The sequence below is a fragment of the Musca autumnalis genome, unplaced genomic scaffold, assembly GCF_047663935.1.
Source record: "Musca autumnalis isolate F117 unplaced genomic scaffold, ASM4766393v1 scaffold_4, whole genome shotgun sequence".
NCBI classification, from domain to species: domain Eukaryota; kingdom Metazoa; phylum Arthropoda; class Insecta; order Diptera; family Muscidae; genus Musca; species Musca autumnalis.
In genome coordinates this window covers 234,385,835-234,403,781 of record NW_027411977.1, presented here as the reverse complement: position 1 = coordinate 234,403,781, position 17,947 = coordinate 234,385,835, and the positions used below count along the sequence as shown (strand labels likewise).

At 38.0% G+C, this 17,947-nt stretch overlaps 1 protein-coding gene across 1 annotated transcript; it reads right to left on the bottom strand.

Moving 5' to 3' along the window:
• Positions 1 to 6,423: 6,423 nt before the first annotated feature.
• On the bottom strand, positions 6,424 to 8,004 carry LOC141401612 (odorant receptor 67d-like). Its single transcript, XM_073981941.1, has 4 exons — positions 7,704 to 8,004; positions 7,105 to 7,640; positions 6,810 to 6,999; positions 6,424 to 6,733 (listed from the first exon to the last, which is right to left on the bottom strand). Exons 1-4 carry the CDS (start codon positions 7,947 to 7,949, stop codon positions 6,521 to 6,523), a joined length of 1,185 nt encoding a protein of 394 aa, XP_073838042.1. The 5' UTR covers positions 7,950 to 8,004; the 3' UTR covers positions 6,424 to 6,520.
• Between the last annotated feature and the right edge of the window lie 9,943 nt (positions 8,005 to 17,947).

The following is a 17,947-nucleotide window of genomic DNA, read 5'->3' as shown; positions in this document are numbered from 1 at the left end:
AAAATGTAAATTTTGACCGCGATTTATTTAAAATCCCAACAGCGATTTTTTCTTGTTTTTGAATTTTTCTCATCTATGAACACAGCTCTTTCAGAATTCAGAAAAACTTTCCCTGTGTAAGAGGTTTTCATCAAAAGTTAGTTAAGGCGCACCCTTCATGACATTGTTTTATAAGGGGGCGATACAGTCAGTGCATTGTCCCAATTTAAACTTCTATATCTCAAAAATGGTAAAAACTACGAAAACACCGTAAAGGTCGATCTTGTAGAGAATTTTCATAGCTACAATATTTTCTTTAGTCCCATTTTGATAGGACTTGCGGTTTCTAAGCAAAATCGTGATAACCGAAACAACCCCTAAAAATGTCAACTTAAATCGCGATTTATTTAAAAAGCGCTCCGGCGATTTTTTTTGTTTTTTGATTTTTCTCATCTACGAACATTGTAGTTTCAGAATCCGCAAAAACTTCTAAGGTGTAAGCACCTTCCATTTAAAATTGTTTCAAGAGCACCGTGGCATGTGAAAAAAATATTTTTTCAAACAAAAAATAATTTTTTGGCCAAAATATGTGCTTATTTTGGCTGTAACATCCAAACTATAACACCAATCTGTATGATTACAGTCTCATTTGATTCGCCGTGAAGTTTGGATCCACAAAAATTTTTTATGTAATTATATGACCACTAAATGGGCCTTAATTTTGAAAAATGTTGACTTATATTCAATAATTTATCAATTTTATGTACATTCCGCGAATTCTGTGTAACATTTTGCAGGTATTATGTAATCTACTCGCTGAAGTCACTTCGAGAGAACTTTTTTGTAACAATTGTGCTCATTAAAATAATTAGCGTTTTTATAATATTTTTTTTCTTAAAAAGCGAAATAAAAGCGCCATAACTTTTGTCCGCAACAACTAAAAATTGGCTCGCGACCAAAAAAAATTATCCTTTTTTTCTGAAATGGAATATGAAATAATTGACAATATTCCTGATATACCCTCGTTAGCATAAATGCTGAGGGTATAATAACAAAATTACAAAATAAAAGTAATTTACGAACTAAAAATTCTTAAAGGAGTGCAGTTGGAGTCCATGTCGAAATCTGAACTGGTGATGGGAAGATAATAGAAACAACTTTTGTAAGATGAAAGAATATCAGTTGCGGAGAACGGAGGAAGTAATCTTTTGCTTTACAGCGGTGGTGATTACATTGCGATTTTGGATGTAAACTTTTTGCTGATAAATTAAATTTAGTTACTTCATGAATTCGTTTGAATTGAATAAAGAGTTTTGTTTGTCATGAAAACCATATTTCAATACAGCATTTCCATATTCCAAACAAGACATGAGAATGTCATGCCAAGGTGTTGGTGAAAATGACATGTCAAAGCATTGGTTAAAATAATATGTCAAAGCATAAGCATTGGTGAAAATGACAAGTCAATGCATTGCTTAAAATGGCATGCTTAGGATCCAAAAAAGAACGTCATCTTTTGGGGGTTACGCTCATATAAAATTCATGAGAGAAAATGACAAAAAGATGACATGCCAGATCACTTGCACCCATGATTCAACTCATGATTTGTCATCGAAGATTTTACTGGGTATAAACGCCTAGACGCAGATTATCTCATAACCGATGTAACTGCAAATCATTTTCCACAGTGACAATTATAGGAAGTTTATGTCAATCAAGCAATTTTAACACCTGTCACCTGCCCAGCATTTAATTGCTGCAATTGCCCTATGACATTTAAATTAATTAGTACACGCATGGCCATACAGTCAGGAGAGATCACCAACCAATTACTTAATCAATATTTTACTAAAAGGAAGGGGAGATGAATTGCCACAATATATGGTAATATATGGACTTGAAAAAATTATTCTTTAACAAATCGACGTTTCGTGGTCTGATGGTCTATGAAAAAATATTCTTAAAAAATCCACGTTTCGTGGTCTGATGGTCTATGAAAAAATATTCTTCAAAAAATCCACGTTTCGTGAGCGGATGGTCTATGAAAAATATTCTTTAAAAAATCCACGTTTTGTGGTCTTATGGTCTTTGAAAAAATATTCTTAAAAAAAATCCACGCTTCGTGGTCTGATGGTCTATGAAAAATATTCTTTAAAAAATCCACGTTTCGTGGTCTGATGGTCTATGAAAAATATTCTTTAAAAAATCCACGTTTCGTTGTCTGATGGTCTATGAAAAATATTCTTTAAAAAATCCACGTTTCGTGGTCTGATGGTCTATGAAAAATATTCTTTAAAAAATCCACGTTTCATGGTCTGATGGTCTATGAAAAATATTCTTTAAAAAATCCACGTTTCGTGGTCTGATGGTCTATGAAAAATATTTTTTAAAAAATCCACGTTTCGTGGTCTGATGGTCTATGAAAAAATATTCTTAAAAAAATCCACGTTTTGTGGTCCGATGGTCTATGAAAAAATATTCTTTAAATAAAAAATATGTTTTTATTTATAATTGCAATTAAAACTAGGAAATACACACGCACAATTGTGTAATTAAAAACGACGAAGGGCTTACACCACTCCTTTTCTGTGAGGTAATAAAGCCAACTTATTAGCAGTAGTTGGCAAATGTCCTTTATGCCGATAAATAATCGCTGTCGAATGGCACAAAACATTTAAAAAGTTGTTATAACACACATACATATATACGCCTAGACGCAGATTATCTCATAACCGATGTAACTGCAAATCATTTTCCACAATGTCTATTATAGGAAGCCTATGTCAATCAAGCAATTTTAACACCTGTCACCTGCCCAGCATTTAATTGCTGCAATTGCCCTATGACATTTAAATTAATTAGTACACGCATGGCCATACGGACAGGAGAGCTCACCAACCAATTACTTAATCAATATTTTACTAAAAGGAAGGGGAGATGACTTGCCACATACCCTATATGGACTTAAAAAATTATTCTTTAACAAATCCACGTTTTGTGGTCTGATGGTCTATGAAAAATATTGTTTAAAATTCCACGCTTTGTGCTCTGATGGTCTATGAAAAAATATTCCTTAAAAAATCTATGTTTTGTTGTCTCAGCCGCTGACCAAAAAGAAATAAAAAAAAAAACAAAAACCAAACAAGCCAAACACAATAATTATACCGTATATAAAGTATATCGATTTTGAATCAAGAATTGGCTTTAAAATCTGTAGGTACCGTAATGTGGGGCATATACCAAAAATTTTTAATTACCAAACTTCTTCATAAAGGACTCGAAATATGAAATATGCCTTGTCTGCTTGCGCAAGTACCCAGGCGTCGGAACCATACATCAGCACGGATAGTATTAATGTTTTGTAAAGCGTTATTTTTGTTTGACGAGTTGTGGCTTTGTTTTTGAAGTGCTTACTTAAGCCAAAGTTGTATCTGTTGGCCAATATAATTCTTCTTTTTATTTCACAACTGATGTCATTTGTTGTGTTTACGGAGGTGCCGAGGCAGACGAAGTCTTTTACTACCTGAAAATTATAGGAACCAACTTCCACAGTTGGTCCGAGCTCAATGGACGCATTGCGCGTCGACAACATCAACTTGGTCTTCTCGCCGTTTACCGCCAGACCCACGATTGCAGATTCTCCCCTCGACCTTCATAAAGGTATCTGTTACTTACTTTACTGATCGTCCCATGATGTCTATATCATCAGCATAAGCAAGTAACATGTGGCTATTGGTGTAGATTGTGCCACTTCTTTTCACAATTGCCTCTCGTATAACCTTTTCTAGCAGGATGTTGAATAGATCACACGAAAGGCTGTCTCCTTGCCAGAAACCTCTTTTGGTACAAAACTCTTCGGAGAGGTTCTTTCCTATTTTAACTGAAGATCTTCTGTCAGTTAGAGTCATTTTAAAAAGCCGAATGAGCTTTGCGGGGACACCAAATCCAGACATGGCTTGGAATACCCTTGAACGTAGCGGGCTGTCGAAGGCTGCTTTATAATCGACAGAAATGTGGTAGGTGTCGCTCTGCATTTCTTCGGTCTTCTCCAGGATTTGCCGCAGGGCAAATATCGGGTCAATGGTGGACTTGCCAGGTCTAAAGCCGCATTTTTATGGTCCAATTATTTCGTTGACCATGGGCTTTAGTCGTTCGCACAATATCCCTGACACTATTGTTTAGGCGATAGGAAGAAGACTTATGCCCCTATAGTTAAACCATAAAGTCTTATCTCCTTTCTTATGGACGGGACACAGGATGCTCAAGTTCCAATCGTCGGGTACCCGTTCTTCCTGCCAGATGGAGCTAATTAGCTGATGCATACACCTTATCAGCGTGTCGCCTCCGGTTTTAAACAGCTTGGCTGGTAGGCCATCAGCTCCAGCTGCCTTATTATTCTTCAGCCGGTTTATTCCTGTCTTTACCTCATCTTGGCCGGGTGGTATACATTCAATACCATCTTCTGGGATTGGATCTGTGGTATCTGCGTCGACTTCGCTACTATTGGATACCAATAGTTGGGTAAAATGCTCTTTCCATATCCTTAGCACACTATCTGTATCAGTTACCAGATTATCTTGCTGGTCTCTTCAGGAGGATGTGCCAGTTCCAAAGCCATCAGTTTGATGTTTCACTCTTTGCTGGAATTTTCGGACTTCATTCTGTCTCCTGTACATTTCGATTTCTCCTTTTCTCCGGATACCTCCCTCGTGCGCTACGCGTTGCTACTGATTGTACAGTAGCCCTATATGCCGCAATTTTCTCTTCGGTAGCAGCACGACACTCCTGGTGATACCATGGAGGTCTCTGGTATCCAAGTACTGATTTTGCGGAGTGGGCAATGTTTTGCCATTGTCCTAATATGTTATCGGGACGAGGAATGCTTTGATTAAGCAATTGGGCCATTTGAGTGGAATATGCTGCGGCTATCTGTTGTGATTGCAGCTTACCGATGTCTAACTTCCGTGTTGTGTCTGTTCGCACTTTGTTTGCTACGTTTAATCTGGTACGTACCTTTGCTGCAACAAGGTAGTGGTCCGAGTCTATGTTTGCACCTCGGAACGATCGTATATCCAAAACGCGTGATGCATGTCTTCTATCTTCTATCTATCTATCTATCTATCTATCTATCTATCTATCTATCTATCTATCTATCTATCTATCTATCTATCTATCTATCTATCTATCTATCTATCTATCTATCTATCTATCTATCTATCTATCTATCTATCATCTATCTATCTATCTATCTATCTATCTATCTATCTATCTATCTATCTATCTATCTATCTATCTATCTATCTATCTATCTATCTATCTATCTATCTATCTATCTATCTATCTATCTATCTATCTATCTATCTATCTATCTATCATCTATCTATCTATCTATCATCTATCTATCTATCTATCTATCTACTATCTATCTATCTATCTATCTATCTATCTATCTATCTATCTATCTATCTATCATCTATCTATCTATCTATCTATCTATCTATCTATCTATCTATCTATCTATCTATCTATCTATCTATCTATCTATCTATCTATCTATCATCTATCTATCTATCTATCTATCTATCTATCTATCTATCTATCTATCTATCTATCTATCTATCTATCTATCTATCTATCTATCTATCTATCTATCTATCTATCTATCTATCTATCTATCTATCTATCTATCTATCTATCTATCTATCTATCTATCTATCTATCTATCTATCTATCTATCTATCTATCTATCTATCTATCTATCTATCTATCTATCACAACGTGATAAATTTGATTTCTTCTTTGATCTGGCGACAGCCAGGTGACCTTATGAATATCGAGATGCTTAAATCTGGTATTGCTAACCACCATGTTTTTTGCAGCTGCAAAGTCTATCAGCCTCATACCATTGTCAGATGTTTCGCTGTGGAGACTGAATTTCCCGACTGTTGGGCCAAAGATATTCCCTTTCCAATGTTAGCATTAAAATCGCCTAGTATAATTGTAATGTCATGGGCATGGCAACGGTCATAAGTTTCTTCTAAGCGCTCGTAAAATATATCTTTGGTCTGTTCGTCCTTGTCTTCAGTGGAAGCATGAGCGCAAATAAAGCTGATGTTGAAGAATTTTGCTTTCAATCGAATTGCAGCGAGTCTTCATTCACTGGCGTGAAGCTGGAGACCAGATGTTTTAACCTCCGACCAACTACAATTCTTGAGATATAGCCGTTTTAAAAAACACATAATTTTTATGCACATATAACGGAAATATGCACATATTCAGACGAACCGGCTAAAATAACCGAAGCAACCGTGACTCTCCCCCCAACAAATATATGTTTCCTTGTTTTTTACGCCTTCAAAGACAATGTCGTTTTCAAGTTCACATGTACTAATCCGCCATATGACTCTCCTTTGCATTAAGTTTTTCCCCATCAAAATATACACATTTTGTTAATAAGTAATTTATTTAGAAAGTGAATTGGTGCAAATCTACTGACAAATAACACGATATGTATGCGCAAAAAAATTTAAACATTTTACATTCATTCAATAAAATTCAATAACAACATTGTTAAGGAATAAATTGTTTTTGATATCTGTAGACCAGTGTTCATTGATAGTTCCATTACTGATCCGATAGTTAAGCCTGTGGTATTTTGAGCCACCATTAGCATGATACATAACATTTTCTTTTCCTTAACGGAAAGTTCGTACCAGCGAACATCATTGTAACAGGATTGAATGAATTCTTCGTTCTTCGCATTAAGTGAGAGGATGTTGAAAAACAATTTATTACATAGAGATCAAGTGGGGTTTCCAAAGCTTACTTACTGTTATATCCACCAGTGTGCCCATGGCACAAAAAACCTGCATCATTACAAAACAATACGCCAAATAAATATAACCGGCTGGCCAAGTTCCCAAAAGTATGCAAAATAGGGCACAAACTATGGCCACGAAGGAGGTGGTAATTTTCGCAAACACATTCCAATAGCATACATCTCTGCTGACGTTAAGGAAACTGTAACAAAAAATTTAAAATTTTTTACTCATTCACAGAAACAACAAAAAATATGCTACGCTAGGTACAGTCGAATTGAGTGGCTGTTGTCGAATTGCTACTTACATTAAATATTTTTGGTGAAACTTTATAATATCCTTTAAAGCAGCCATAGTGTCCTGTTTTCTTTCCAACTCCGACTCATAGTCATCATCATCTAATATTTGATTGATTTCACGAAATTTACATTGCAGAATTCCCTTAAATGTGGAGATCTGCGATATGGGTGTCAACATCGCCATATCAGCTGCATACAAACCAAAACCACCAACAGTTATAAAGGATGCCTGGACCCCATTTGTTATCCACAAACCGTGTGTGGTTTCAACATCCACGCCCGGTGCAAAGCCATACACAATTGCTTCGTGGGCATCAAAAATGAAATTGTATAGAACTGTAATCGAACTCATGCCAAGGACCAGCATTAAATTAATAAAGGCACATATTTTCATTAAATTCGCCAGCAATTTTAAGCCCCGATTAAGATGTACACGATAATCGGAATGCAATCGTTCATATGTCTCATAAATGTCATTACATTCGGATAGAAGAAAACGATATTTATCCTGTTTTACAATGAAACTAATGGAAACGCATAAACCCTGCGAACAATAGGATTTTGTTATTAAAAGGGGCCCAAAAAGTCGTTATCAATTTTGTTATACCTGCAACAGGGTTCCACCAGCCAATGAAATTACTTGAACCAGAATTGTCCAATCTCCCTCCTTGACATAACCGTCAATCATTGTAAAGGTGAGTAACAAAAAAGATACACACAAAAGTATAAAAAGCAGTACGGTACGAAAGTTCACGCGATAATTTTCATCGAAAACATCGACTCCACAAATGTCTGAACAAATCCGTGTAATGCGTATAATTGCATTTAAGCGTTGAGAATGTATTTTCGCCATGGCGATTTGAACGGAATGAAGTTAAGATCTGTACTGACAACAATAAATTACGCACAATTGTGAAATTGAAAACGACGAAAGGCTTACACCACTCCTTTTCTGGGAGGTAATACAGCCAACTTATTAGCAGTGTATGGCAAATGTCCTTTCTCACATATTTATGCCGATTAATAATCGCTCTCGAATGACGCAAAACATTAAAAAGTTGTTATAACACACATACATACCCAGCAAAATAAATTGGAAGTAGTGCAATGTAGACTAGTTCTTTCACGGCATATTTTGATCCAAATCATACGGAGTCGTGAAAGAGGCACTCCATTCCTTACATTTTAACCGCATTCGGATGCGATCCAATGAATGACATCCTTTCCTCAATTTTAACAGCATCTGTATGCAGTTCAATCAGAGTCGTGAAAAAGGCACTCCAATTCCTCACATTCTAGGAGCTGTCACTGACAGTTTGGCTGAACAAAGCCTGAAACTCCTGGATATACTGGAGCAGACGTTGGCCCTGCATTTCAGTCAGGGTGGCTATTCTACTGGGGCCGAGGACGGCTCATCGGATGACGCAATGAACACCACAGTCATTCCAGCGACTATAGTCAACGATGAGTCGGCCTCGGCCTCAGTGGAACCAGCCACCTATAAACTGTGGACCAACCGATGCACCATCAACCCAACCATCGGCCGTAGCCGATGTTGCTGGCTTACAAGGACTTGCTGCTGTTGAGGAAGGAACTACGGCCAAAATACCGGCCGGAAAAGCTCCCACCACCTCAGACAGCTCTGCTAGTCAATGGACCAAAAAGAGGAGGGCGTACCACCGAGCAATGCACTTCCTCAGGAAGTATATTGACAGGGAACCCTCATCTATAACGTTGAGAGAATGTAAGCTGATCTCAAGGTAGTGAGAAAGATCGAAAGATCTCACCCTCACTTACCCAAGAGAAATCCTGATATCAGTAAGCTTTCTCTCTTAACGGCTAATGAAGAGGTTGGGTCAATATCTACATCGACTCCCACAGCCCCCAAGGGCCAAACCGGGAGCGATGCTGACATGATCCGAAAACAATGAAATGATTCGCCTCCTTCGACCTCAAAGCTTTCTTCAAAGAGATGTCCCGGCACACAGAAAGGACAAACCACACAGGAGAAGGCAGTCAAGTCGAAGGGGACGAATCATAAGAGCTCTAAATCTGGGAAGTCCGACCGAACACCGGCCTTCGTACCTGGGGGAGCACCTACCTAGCCCAATCCATCTCCACCAAAAAGTGCGGTGAAGAGAGATAGGTCAATGGAGGAGCCACTCCCCAGTGCTAAGAGACCCATTCCAGGTCAACAACCCAAAATCAACACCTACCCTGGCGGTTGCCCTAAGACTGGAAATATGCCGCAGCCAGTTCAGCCTCACAAGTTAACTCGGGCCACAAGGAATCTTCCGGTTCTCATCTTAAGAGCAACAGCAGGGGAAAAAGAATGAGCAGACCGATGGATCTGACCCTGATTGGATAATCAGAGAGGAACGATGACTACTTATCGAAACTCGTCTGCGTGACATCGTGTTCTCAGGCGAAGTGGAACCTCCAAAGCACACCCAATTTGGCAGTGCCGCTCCATACAGAGGCGTTAGGGTCATCTGTTGTGAAAATAGGGAATCACTGGATTTCCTCACTTCCACGATAGAGTGCCTTGGCGAACTCTGGGAGGGGTGTCAACTGGCAGTCGTTGGTGTCAAAGAGGTCCCTTTCAGAAGAGTGTTGTCAGCATGGGTGCCACCTCCACCTGTGGATCCCGCACCCATACTGACTATACTCAGCAGACAAAACCCCAATCTTCGGACCAGCTCATGGAATCTGGTCAGCCACAATCCGGAAAATGGAGGTGTTGTCATCAGGGTGTCAATAGACACTCAGGGGCAAGATTACCTAAGGATTTGAGAGGGCAAACTACATTTTGGTCTAGGATGGATCAGATTCCGCCTAGGATGAAAGTAGTGGAGGAACGGAAGCAGCAGTCGCTTCGCATAATGCAGATTAATCTGCATCACTGCAAAGCGGCTGCTGCTGAACTTCTTCTAGCCCTCAAGAAATCCGAAGTTGACATCGTCTTAATCCAGGAGCCCTATTAAAACAAAAATAAGCACCTGCACCACCTTCGCCACACCCAACGGGGACAAGGTAAGACCTGTGTAGTTGCTAAGAAAAGTGTTAAACTAATATTTTTCTCTAATTTCAGCGGAGGTGATATTACTGCTGTAAGGATGGAATGCAGCTCCGAGAGAGCCACCATATTCTCGTCCATTTACATGCCATTCGAGAGCCCTGACCCACCGGTCAAAGACGTGGAGAAGCTCGTCAAAGAGATGGGTAGCACTTGTCTCATCATCCAGGATGTGATGCCAATTCTCATCATTTCCACTGGGGCAACAGCGACACAAATGTCAGAGGTGAGTCCGTATTCGAGTTTATCTTAAAACATAATCTTAGAATATGCAACAGGGGAAACGAATACACTTTTCAAAATAGAATCAGAGGGAGGTTATAGACATAACCCTCATTAACAAAGACGAATCCCTTATCAGTGACTGAAGGGTATCGGAAGAATGCTCCTTTTCGGATCATCGGAAGATCGGACAGCCACCATTTAGAAATCCACGGAAAACCGACTGGAACAAATTCAATGAACTAGTAAGCTCCAAGCTGGGAGTATCACGCTAGCCCCAAACAGCCACAGAGGTTAATAGTACAGTGAAGCACGTGACCGAGGTTTTGGTGGACAGCTATGGGACCGCCTGCCCACTCACTTACCCAGGAAGAAGATGTCAACCGGTGTGGTGGTCGAAAGATCTGGCTAATCTCAGAAAGACTAGCAGAAGGCTCTATAACAAAGCTAACAAAACGAAGTTGTCCACAGATTGGGAGAGCTATAAAGTATCTTTCAATAAGCACAACTGCGAAATAAAGAAGGCTAAACGCAGATAATGGGTCTGCTTTAGCGAGTCTATAGAGGGAGTAAAGGATGTAGCCAGGTTCCGTAGAGTTCTATCGAAGGACCCCAAATCCATCGGCAGTACCAAACGGGATGATGGCACATGGACTAACTCCGGTCTAAATACTCTGGATCTCCTAGCCAAAACCCACTTTCCCAACTGCATTGGTGCACCTGATCGCTTAGCCGATACACCTATGTGCAACCAAGCCACAGGGGAAGTGGGTGTCATCGAGGAGATTATAAGTCACACAAAGATAACTTGGGCGATAAACACTTTTAAGCCTTTTAAATCACCTGGTCCAGATGGCATCTTCCCTGCAATGCTACAAAACGCACTGGAGGTTTTGATTCCACACCTGGATCACATTTTTAGGGCATGTCTACGTCTATCGCTCACTCCGGTTCTGTGGAGGGGGGTCACGGTGACATACATCCCCAAGGCGGGGAATTCAAGTCACAAGGACTGCAGACCGACCAATCAGCCTATCTTCCTTTCTATTGAAAACCTTAGAAAGATTGCTTGATCTAGGAATAAGATCCAAGCTGGAAAACAGTGTCATAAGTCCTGCCCAACACGCCTACATCAAAGGCAGATCGGTGGAGACTGCACTAAATGAAGTCGTTGGTTTAATCGAGAGGAATTTGATGGGCTCAAATTACACGTTAGCAGCGTTTCTTGACATAGAAGGCACCTTTAATAACGTCAAACTCGAATCCATCCACAATTCACTCTTGAACTTAGGTGTTTCCACCACACTGAGCAATTGGATCGATGGAATGCTTAGCGGCAGGATAATCAATTCAAATATCGGTGAGACCTCCATTCGGAAGTCTGTCACCAGGGGCACACCACAAGGTGGCGTACTATCTCCACTGCTGTGGCTCCTGGTGATTAACGAAATACTTAAAGAATTTGAACAACTGCGGGAAGTTCCCACAAACGCTATCGGAACTCATGCAAGGAGCTCTTGTCAATTTATCAAGATGGACAATGGACTTGGGGTGAACCCATCTAAGACAGAGCTGGTTCTATTTACGAACAAGAAAAAAGTCAAACCATTAACCCTACCAACTCTGGATGCAGTGGCCCTAAAGCTCTCTCTAGAGGCCAAGTACCTTGGCATTATCCTGGACCATCAACTAACGTGGAAATGGAATGTCGAAGAACGTGCCAAGAGAGGCCTTATAGCCCTTTATTAATGCAAGAACTCTATTGGTAAGAGTTGGAGATTGAAACCACAGGTCATCCACTGGATTTTTACGACCAAAGTTCGCCCTATTCTGACTTATGGTTCATTGGTATGGTGGAATGCATTAAGTAAGACATCCCTTCTCCACAAGATTAATACCGTTCAAAGAGCGGTATCTCTCTTAATTACCGGTGCCATGAAAAGCCCTCCACAGGCTGCCCTCAATGTATTACTGGATCTTCATCCGATGAATCTCGTGGTGCAAGAGTTGGCAGGAAAGAGGGCTCTCCGACTCAAGGAGATAAGCTCATGGCGTTACCTTGTGCTGGGTCCCGGGGCACTGCGACATCGAGGGAAATAAAAAAGCGGATGAACTGGCACGTCGAAATCGATAACTCGATCAAGCCATCCTTGTGTCACTTCATGCGGCTCCTAGAACAAGTATACAGGGAGATGGCTGGTCAGATCTGGAACAACGAACCTGGCTGTAAGGTATCAAAGGCAATCTGGCCCAACCTCTCCAAACGGAAGACCACTTCTCTACTCTCTATGAGAAAACCCGACCTGAAACTAATGGTTGAAGTACGAGTAATGACGGGACACTGCAGAATAAGATCAATGACCTGCAAATGGGATAGAGATGACTCCACGGACTACTGCAGATTATGCCAAGATGAAGAAGAAACAGAGACGATTAAGCTCTTATTATGCCGTTGTCCAATGCTCATGACCAGGAGAATTCAAACAATGGGTGAACACACAATATCATCTCTAACAACATACTGCCAACAACGAGCCGACAACACTGCTTCTTCTCGCCAAGGGTCTGAAGTGGCTTCAACACGAACAAATTACAGCACCTTAATATGGCAAAACCTCCTCACTCGCTCTTCTCTCTAAAATAATTTCTCAACTGTCTTTCAATCCATAGCACTTACTTAACTATTCTTAATTACTTACTTACTTCTTCCCTCGATAACTTCTATGCAATTTTATTTCTTTTCTTTTCTTTTTTCCAACCCACACTATAGGATGAACACAATGGACCATAAGGTCTCCGAGTGGAGTGGATGTCCAACATGACAGCTGCGCGTCCTTTCTGTGTTAATGTAATAAAGTTCTTATTATTCTTGTTTTACACAAACAATAAATTCTTTTTATTGGTTTTGGGATTGTTTGCAATGGCTTGCATTTTTATTGCATCTTTGAACTGCGTAAAATTACATTCCGAAGAGTACATTTAAATTCAAACTAAAGCACTGCATCAAAAAAAAAAAAAACACGTGCTTTGGATGCAAATTGAACTGCATACTATTCTAAACTAAAGGGTTAGTTAAAATGCGATTCCAAATGGATAGTTAAAATGCAGTGCTAATGGAGTTTATCTTTCAGTAGTCACGCTCTTGTAAAAATCATGAGTGAAAATGCATAATTTGATGCACTTCCAGATCACTTGTACATATGATTTAACTGCATCTTTGGAGGCAAACATTTTGCTGGGTATATACGCCTAGACGCAGATTATCTCATAACCGATGTAACTGCAAATCATTTCCCACAGTGACAATTGTAGGAAGCCTATGCCAATCAAGCAATTTGAACACTTGTCACCTGCCCAACATTTAATTGGTGCAATTGCCCTGTGACATTTAAATTAATTAGTAGATGTATGGTCATACGGTCAGGAGAGCTCACCAACCAATTACTTAATCAATATTTTACTAAAACGAAGAGGAGATGAATTGCCACATACCCTATATGGACTTGAAAAAAATATTCTTTAAAAAATCCACGTTTTGTGGTCTAATGGTCTATGAAAAAATATTCTTTAAAAAAATCCACGTTTTGTGGTCTAATGGTCTATGAAAAAATATTCTTTAAAAAATCCTCGTTTTGTTGTCTGATGGTCTATGAAAAAATATTCTTTAAAAAATCCGCGTTTTGTTGTCTGATGGTCTATGAAAAATGATTCTTTAAAAAATCCTCGTTTTGTTGTCTGATGGTCTATGAAAAAATATTCTTTAAAAAATCAGCGTTTTGTTGTCTGATGGTCTATGAAAAATTATTCTTTAAAAAATCCTCGTTTTGTGGTCTGATGGTCTATGAAAATATATTCTTTAAAAAATCCACGTTTCGTGGTCTAATGGTTCAAAAATGGTCTATGAAAAAATGTTCTTTAAAAAAATCCACGTTTTGTTGTCTGATGGTCTATTAAAAAAACCATGTTCTGTGGTTTAATGGTCTATGAAAAAATATTCTTTAAAAAATCCACGTTCTGTGGTCTAATGGTTCAAAAAAAATATTCTTTAAAAAATCCACGTTCTGTGGTCTAATGGTTCAAAAAAAAATATTCTTTAAAAAATCCACGTTTTGTGGTCTAATGGTCTATGAAAAAAATATTCTTTAAAAAATCCACGTTTTGTGGTCTAATGGTCTATGAAAAAAATATTCTTTAAAAAATCCACGTTTTGTGGTCTAATGGTCTATAAAAAAATATTCTTTAAAAAATCCACCTTTTGTGGTCTAATGGTCTATGAAAAAAATATTCTTTAAAAAATCCACGTTTTGTGGTCTAATGGTCTATGAAAAAATATTCTTTAAAAAATCCACGTTTTGTGGTCTAATGGTCTATGAAAAATATTCTTTAAAAAATCCACGTTTTGTAGTCTAATGGTCTATGAAAAAATATTCTTTAAAAAATCCACGTTTTGTGGTCTAATGGTCTATGAAAAAATATTCTTTAAAAAATCCACGTTTTGTGGTCTAATGGTCTATGAAAAAATATTCTTTAAAAAATCCACGTTTTGTGGTCTAATGGTCTATGAAAAAATATTCTTTAAAAAATCCACGTTTTGTGGTCTAATGGTCTATGAATAAATATTCTTTAAAAAATCCACGTTTTGTGGTCTAATGGTCTATGAAAAAATATTCTTTAAAAAATCCACGTTCTGTGGTCTAATGGTCTATGAAAAAATATTCTTTAAAAAATCCTCGTTTTGTTGTCTGATGGTCTATGAAAAAATATTCTTTAAAATATCCACGTTTTATAGATTGTTGGTCCTTGAAAAAATATTCTTTAAAATATCCACGTTTTGTGGTCTAATGATCTATGAAAAAATATTCTTTAAAAAATCCACGTTTTGTGGTCTAATGGTCTATGAAAAATATTCTTTAAAAAATCCACGTTTTGTGGTCTAATGGTCTATGAAAAAATATTCTTTAAAAAATCCACGTTTTGTGGTCTAATGGTCTATGAAAAAATATTCTTTAAAAAATCCTCGTTTTGTTGTCTGATGGTCTATGAAAAAATATTCTTTAAAATATCCACGTTTTATAGATTGTTGGTCCTTGAAAAAATATTCTTTAAAATATCCACGTTTTATAGATTGTTGGTCCTTGAAAAAATATTCTTAAAAAAATCCACGTTTTGTGGTGTGATGGTCTATTAAAAAATATTCTTTAAATAAAAAATATGTTTTTATTTATAAATGCAATTAAACTAGAAAACTACAATAAATTACGCACAATTGTGTAATTAAAAACGACGAAGGGCTTACACCACTCCTTTTCTGTGAGGTAATAAAGCCAACTTATTAGCAGTATTTGGCAAATGTCCTTTTTCACATATTTATGCCGATAAATAATCGCTCTCGAATGGCACAAAACATTTAAAAAGTTGTTATAACACACATACATATATACGCTTAGACGCAGATTATCTCATGACCGATGTAACTGCAAATCATTTCCCACAGTGACCATTATAGGAAGCCTATGTCAATCAAGCAATTTGAACACTTGTCACCTGCCCAACATTTAATTGGTGCAATTGCCCTATGGCATTTAAATTAATTAGTAGATGTATGGTCATACGGTCAGGAGAGCTCACCAACCAATTACTTAATCAATATTTTACTAAAACGAAGAGGAGATGAATTGCCACATACCCTATATGGACTTGAAAAAAATATTCTTTAAAAAATCCTCGTTTTGTTGTCTGATGGTCTATGAAAAAATATTCTTTAAAATATCCACGTTTTATGGATTGTTGGTCCTTGAAAAAATATTCTTTAAAATATCCACGTTTTGTGGTCTAATGATCTATGAAAAAATATTCTTTAAAATATCCACGTTTTGTGGTCTAATGATCTATGAAAAAATATTCTTTAAAAAATCCTCGTTTTGTTGTCTGATGGTCTATGAAAAATTATTCTTTAAAAAATCCTCGTTTTGTTGTCTGATGGTCTATGAAAAAATATTCTTTAAAAAATCCGCGTTTTGTTGTCTGATGGTCTATGAAAAATTATTCTTTAAAAAATCCTCGTTTTGTGGTCTGATGGTCTATGAAAATATATTCTTTAAAAAATCCACGTTTCGTGGTCTAATGGTTCAAAAAAAAAAATATTCTTTAAAAAATCCACGTTTTGTGGTCTAATGGTCTATGAAAAAATATTCTTTAAAAAATCCACGTTTTGTGGTCTAATGGTCTATGAAAAAATATTCTTTAAAAAATCCACGTTTTGTGGTCTAATGGTCTATGAAAAAAATATTATTTTAAAAATCCATGTTTTGTGGTCTCAGCCCCTGACCAAAAAAAAAAAAAAACAAAAACTAAACCAAACAAACCAAACACAATAATTATGCCGTATATAAAATATATCGATTTTGAATCAAGAGTTTGGTTGGTTGCGGATTTATAGTTGGTCGGAGGTTATAAAATCTGGTCTCCAGCTTCACCCCAGTGAATGAAAGACTTGCTGCAATTCGAATAAAAGCAAAATTCTTCAACATCAGATTTATTTGCGCTCATGCTCCCACTGAAGACAAGGACGAACAGACCAAAAATATATTTTACGAGCGCTTAAAAGAAACTTATGACCGTTGACCTGTCCATGACATTTAAATGATACTAGGCGATTTTAATGCCAAAATTGGAAAAGAGAATATCTTTGGCCCAACAGTCGGGAAATTCAGTCTCCACAGTGAAACATCTGACAATGGTATGAGGCTTATAGATTTTGCAGCTGCAAAAAACATGGTAGTTAGCAGTACCAGATTTAATCATCTCGATATTCATAAGGGCACCTGGCTGTCTCCAGATCAAAGAACAAGTAATCTATTTGATCATGTTGTAATAGGTGGAAGACATTCATCCAGCGTGTTGGATGTACAATCGTTCCGAGGCGCAAACATTGATTCGGACCACTACCTTTTTGCAGCAAAGGTACGTACCCGTCTAAACGTTGCAAATAAAGCACGAACAGACACAACGCGGAAGTTGGACATCGATAGGCTGCAAACACAACAGATAGCCACAGCATATTCCACTCAACTAGCCCAATTGCTTAACGCGAGCACTCCTTGTCCCGATAACATAACAACACAATGGCAAAATATTGCCCACTCCATGCAAACAGCCGCAAAATCTATACTTGGATTCCAGAGACCTCCACAAAGGAATTCATGGTATGACCAAGAGTGTCGTACAATCAGTAGCAACGCGTAGCGCACGAGAGAGATATCGGGAGAAAAGGAGAGAAGAGAAACGTTTTTTTCGTAAGAAAAAGAGAGAAATGGAAAAGTCCGAAAATTCTACCAAAGAGTGAAACATCAAACAGATGGCTTTGGTATAGGCACATCCACCTGTAGAGACCGGTAATCTGGTAACAGATTCAAATAGCGTGCTCAGGATATGGAAGGAACATTTCTCCAATCTGTTGGTATCCAATAGTAGCGAAGACGATGATACCACATATCCAATCCTAGAAGATGGTATAGAATGTATACCGCCCGGCCAAGATGAGGTAAAAACAG